This window comes from Mizuhopecten yessoensis, unplaced genomic scaffold (genome assembly GCF_002113885.1).
Source record: "Mizuhopecten yessoensis strain PY_sf001 unplaced genomic scaffold, ASM211388v2 scaffold9623, whole genome shotgun sequence".
Classification (NCBI taxonomy): Eukaryota; Metazoa; Mollusca; class Bivalvia; order Pectinida; family Pectinidae; genus Mizuhopecten; species Mizuhopecten yessoensis.
Window position 1 is genome coordinate 45,341 of NW_018408140.1, and position 6,188 is coordinate 51,528.

General features: G+C 41.9%; 1 protein-coding gene across 1 annotated transcript; it reads right to left on the reverse strand.

Moving 5' to 3' along the window:
- Positions 1-411: 411 nt before the first annotated feature.
- LOC110458506 lies at positions 412-3,483 on the reverse strand. Its single transcript, XM_021510236.1, has 2 exons — positions 3,436-3,483; positions 412-1,699 (listed from the first exon to the last, which is right to left on the reverse strand). Exons 1-2 carry the CDS (start codon positions 3,472-3,474, stop codon positions 479-481), a joined length of 1,260 nt encoding a protein of 419 aa, XP_021365911.1. The 5' UTR covers positions 3,475-3,483; the 3' UTR covers positions 412-478.
- Positions 3,484-6,188: the final 2,705 nt, after the last annotated feature.

Genomic DNA, 6,188 nt, shown 5'->3' on the forward strand with positions numbered 1-6,188 from the left:
TAATTGGAAAATTAAACTAGTCTTCCACTGGAAGACGAAGTTTGATTAAAATTCTGTAAAATCAACATCTACTGAGGGATCAATTGAGATGACGTAGAGGTCACGTGGTTCAGTATTCAGAGTAACATGAGTGCATCAAAAACCAAAGATACATAGCTATACATGTACATATAATGTATAGAGGGAGGGTTCAAGTGGTGGGCAATTGATCCCTCAGTAGATGTTGATTTTACAGAATTTTAATCAAACTTCGTCTTCCAGTGGAAGACTAGTTTAATTTTCCAATTCTGTAAAATCAACCTACTGAGGGACCTCTTGAGATTTTAGAGTTGATGCATTCATGTTAATACATAAATGAAAAACGAAAAACAAACAATTTTATACATTTCACCTTTTATAATAAGGTATCAACATTTTTACATATTATACATATGTACATGAACACATCTGAATTGTCTGTTAACATAACGTTTCAATGTTAGTTCAATGTTTGTGATGAAGCAGCAAATTGCTCCAAAAGTCTAGTACCTACATTCTCTGTCACAGTAGACTGAATGTGGGATGAAGGAATGCAGTAGAATTTCCGAAAAGTACATTCTTTGCTCCAGCCTGCAGTCTGTAGGATGGTAGAGATGGGCACATGTGCAGCTTTAGCTGCTGTCATAGATGCACTACGTGTGCTATGTGGTTTGTACACTGATGTGTCTATGCCAGATTTCTTTAACACAAGTTTTATCCAATTTGCGATAGTTTGTTTAGAAACTTTGTTAAAAGGTGAAATCGTACTGATGAACAATTGTGGTTCTTCCTTGCGTAGAACTTTAGTCCGCTCAAGGTACTCTTTCAACACTGTCACAACACATAAAGATGAGTCGGTTGGGAATGCGCACAACACTATAGGCGGCAAGTGCCGACCTGGTTTGGACTGTTTTAAAAGGTCACCAATAACGATTGTTACTTGGGACTCTGTCACAGTAATATTGCGAATGTCTATCAAATGAAGAGTCTGGCACCTTTGGCCTGTCAATAATGCTAGAAGCATAACTAATTTCAGTGACAAAAATCTAAGGGAAATAGTATGTACAGGTGAAAGGGTTTGTATATATTGTAAAACTAATGAAACACTCCAAGTAGTGGAATATCTTGGCAATGCTGGACGAGCATGAAATATCCCTTTCATAAATCTTTTAATGAGTACATTTTCTATCAAAGAAGTATTACCAGTTAATTCAAAGAACGATTTGATACATGACTTAGCCGTATTTACACTACTGTAGCCTAGCCCTTTATGAAACATGTTAGATAAAAATTCTAACAAGTCTGTTACAGATGGTTGAAGTGGATCCACTGTCCCTTGCTCGCAAAACGACAACCATCTGCGGATATGCACCCCATATTGCTTCTGTGTTGATGTCATCCATGATGCGAGAATGATGTTTGTAACTTGTGTCGAAAATCCTTGACGTTGCAGGCATTCCCTGATAACCTGCAGGCTATCAGACGCAGTTTCCGCAGTGGATGTTGTCTGACTGGGTCGTTTCGCAATTGTAACAGTTGTAACCTGTTGGGCAGGATCACTGGTGGGGCTATAATCAGTTTCAACATTTTTGGAAACCATGGTTGTGTGGTCCACATGGGTGCAATAAGGATCATCTCCGTCACATCCTCCTCCACTTTCTGTAGAACTCTTCCTAGGAGACTGAAAGGAGGAAATGCATAGTATAAAGTTCCATATGATCATGTCAAGTTAAAAGCATCTACAGCTTTAGCTGTAGGATCAGACAGATCTGACACATATTCATTCACTTGTGCATTGAGTCGAGAGGCAAATAGGTCTATGTCTGGTATGCCAAACTTGTCACACACATCTTGATAAAACATGTACATTTAAGCTCCACTCAATGTCATCAGAATTTTTTCTAGACAATTTGTCAGCCTCTATATTCGTAACCCCTGGTAAGTAGCACACAGACAACCAGATGTCGCGTTCCTTGCACCATAACCACATTTCTCTACTCAAGTCATGCAAGTGAGTTTTTTTACCTCCCATATTATTAAGGTAATTCACTGCCACAGTATTGTCCATATATAATCGCACATGAATGTTACGTTTTGAACTACAGAAAGACTGCAGGGTTAGAAAAGCTGCATATAATTCAAGGTAATTTATGTGCTGTTGTTGTTCATTTTGAGACCAATGTCCCCCTGTCCGTAACTGATCATTACTGTCATCTTTCACTAGTCCTCTCCACCCTACGCCTGAACTGTCAGTCTCAAGAATGAGGTCAGGGGGGCCGCGATACACTGGATGAGCACTCCTGTGAATGTTTTCAATCCACCATAACACCTGCTCCCTGGCTGCCGATGAAATACTAAGAAGCTGATTAAAATCACCTTTAGTTTCCTTAAGGGCATGGTCTTATTCATGCTCCAATGTTTTATGGAATAAGGGGGCATGTGGTACTGCAGGAGCACAGGTAACCATTTTCCCAATAACTTGTGCCAGGTGTCGTATGGTCGTTGTCTTTGTTTTGAGAAGTTCTTTACACACATGGACTACATTGTCAGCTTTTTCACTGGTTAAACTTACTGTCATAGTTTCAGAGTTCAACACGAAGCCGAGGAACGTTATAACCTTTGTGGGCTTCAGCAGGGATTTTACTGGGTGAATAGTTAGACCTAATGAATCCATAGTATAGACAGTATCTTCTATGTTAGCCACACATTGGTCATAAGAATCTGCTTGCAGTAAACTGTCATCAATATATGCTACATTAGCATGACCCATTTTTCGTAAATGAGAAAACACTGGTTTCATGATCTTCGTAAACACTCGGGGAGCGGAAGACAACCCATTTGGAAGGCAGGTAAACTGATAACACACACCTTCCCGGAAAAAACGAAGGTATTTTCTGTCTTTACTATTAATTGGCACAGAATAGTAGGCATCTTTTAAATCAATGGAGGCAAACCAACAATGTCTTGTCATTAAATTTATGCCCGCTTTAAGCGTTTCCATTTTGAAATGCACATGTTCCACATCATAGTTCATTTTTTTAAATTCAGAACTAATCTGTATGTTCCATCTTTCTTAGGTCTGAGAAATATGGTGGAAATGTATTCATTCTCCTCACCCCCTTTAACTACTTCTATAATCTGTTTGGACCAAAGTTTACTTATCTCAGCATCAATAAAGGCCTGTTCCACTGCTGAAAAATGGATTTGGTGTGGGAGCGTCCTAGGCCTTTGAACAGGAATATTGGCAAACTCAATATGATAACCTTGTATCTGAGTCAATAACCAGCTGTCAGATGTAATAGCCTTCCACTGATGGAGGAACTGTGATATATTCCCATCCCGAAAGGTTCCAGGTGTGTTAGTTAATGTCTTGATGTCAAGCGCACAATTATCATTGTCTACAAAAGTATTACTTACATGTACAGGCATTGTAGTACAAGAAGTCCTCATAGTCATTTCTTTTGGTTCTTGGGGTAGCTATTCTCTAAAAAAGAACCCCTAAAACTGTGTCCATTGGCCTCTGCCCCTGGAGTGTGGTTTAGAGCCTGACCGGTTGTAATTTGACCCTTGGTAGACATGGCCATGATGTCCTCGTCTGGAAGAAGCACCACCTCTAGTGACTGTGTTAGGAAAAGGCGAATATCTGTTCCCTCTTTGTGTCTTTGTAACTTTTTTGCTCACACGTTGAGCGTCAGTGATATCCTTGATTTGTTTGTCCAAATCATCCCCAAACAGGCTGTCTGTAATAGGGTTGTCGGAGGAGCACAAAGCCTTGTATTCCGAGGAAAGTTCAGGACGCAATGCAAATCTCCGCCTGTGAGACATATCGGTGAATGCCAGCTGTAAAACTTTGAACGAGTCATCTGCTAAAGTAAAACAGGATTTAAGAGCATTGTGGTCAAGGCCGGTTTTAGTTCCTTGCAGCAGATTGTCTGTAAGGTGCAGTAGGGGGTAGAATGCCTTACAGAGAAGACTCTGTGAATTTTGCGCCTTTATGTCAAAGTCCCTGGCTTTCCTGGACAAGCTTGTCCATATGCACTTGTTGACACGAGGAACGACCAGGTTATCACAATTACCTGGCCTCAAGTGTTTATTAAGAAGGTCTTTCCTTTTATCCTCTCCGATTTGTGATCTGATTCCCTCGTTCACAATTTTCGCCAGTTTCTCGTCAATATTTGGAGAACACTTTTCGCGTTGTTCATAAAACAATTCCATGTCTCCCATTATATTATCACGGTCTTTGAGACCTTCGGTATCATCAGGTTCAATGTCCTGGCCGAATTCCTCAACCGGGTCGTCAGAATCTTCCGCACTCATACTTTGTGTATCCCGAGCGACACATATGTCGTTATCGACGACCAGGTCAATGTCCAACAAGTCCGCAAAGGAATGCACAGACGGTGCGTAATTGTCGTCACTAATCGAGGCTGTGCTAGGACATCCACGGTTGGAATGACTCCGGTAATTTGCACTGTTTTCAGCCAATGTAGTCATTAACCGTAACATGGATTGGTTCTGTTGCAGCAGTTGTTGTTGTATTGTAACAGAAGCGGAAGTCACAGAATCGGAAGAAGCGTGAGTCTCGCCGAGATCCCGCGTGAACTCATTTGCATAATTTATGTTAGGCATTGAAGACGAAGGCCTCGGGCTAACAAAATGGCCGCCGTCCACATTATGCACTGTTGCCNCGTTCACAATTTTCGCCAGTTTCTCGTCAATATTTGGAGAACACTTTTCGCGTTGTTCATAAAACAATTCCATGTCTCCCATTATATTATCACGGTCTTTGAGACCTTCGGTATCATCAGGTTCAATGTCCTGGCCGAATTCCTCAACCGGGTCGTCAGAATCTTCCGCACTCATACTTTGTGTATCCCGAGCGACACATATGTCGTTATCGACGACCAGGTCAATGTCCAACAAGTCCGCAAAGGAATGCACAGACGGTGCGTAATTGTCGTCACTAATCGAGGCTGTGCTAGGACATCCACGGTTGGAATGACTCCGGTAATTTGCACTGTTTTCAGCCAATGTAGTCATTAACCGTAACATGGATTGGTTCTGTTGCAGCAGTTGTTGTTGTATTGTAACAGAAGCGGAAGTCACAGAATCGGAAGAAGCGTGAGTCTCGCCGAGATCCCGCGTGAACTCATTTGCATAATTTATGTTAGGCATTGAAGACGAAGGCCTCGGGCTAACAAAATGGCCGCCGTCCACATTATGCACTGTTGCCTCAACCGTGCAGACATCGTCTGACACAAAGTTCTGGGTCGCAGTGGACCGTCCAGGTGACAAGTTAGACCCAGAATTGGGTATGCGCACCAATTTAGTCCCAGAATTGGGCTCCATCGCTGTCACAAGAATTGGCGTTAGCAGCGTACAGTAGTTCAATCGATAGGTCAGTTCAGAGTCAGTGACCCGAACAAAGGAATGTAAACAAACCTCGTATCGCAACCACGTGCTGGTAGCACGGTCCAAATCGTAGGGAATAAGTCCTTGAACAACAGTCGTCTATCTTGTGTAGAATAAACGAAGCTACGAAATATATGAAAACGATGAAAAAGTAATTTGTAAAATGAATAAGAAAACACGTCTGTCTGAACTGAAAACTCTCTAAGCACTGAACAGCGTGACCTCTACTTCATCTGAAGGGGTCCCTCAGTAGGTTGATTTTACAGAACTGGTACTGATGATATCCTGATTTAAGGGTTTGTATAGAGTCCAGACAGTCATGTATTCTCGGTAAAGGGAATTTATTTTGTATTGTGATTTTTCTCTCGTCCACACATGGTCGTAATTTGCCATTCTTTTCTCTAGTAAATACAATTGGTGAGCTCCACGGTGATGATACTTTCTAAATGGCACATTGCTTCTCTAATTGTCCGATTTTTCTCCTCTCCTGTAAACGCTGAAGGTACTTTCCGTGTTCTATGTTTTACAGGTCTAGCGTCGCCCGCTGAAGGTACTTTCCGTGTTCTCTGTTTTACAGGTCCAGCGTCGCCCGCTGAAGGTACTTTCCGTGTTCTCTGTTTTACAGGTCTAGCGTCGCCCGCTGAAGGTACTTTCCGTGTTCTCTGTTTTACAGGTCTAGCGTCGCCCGCTGAAGGTACTTTCCGTGTTCTCTGTTTTACAGGTCTAGCGTCGCCCGCTGAAGGTACTTTCCGTGTTCT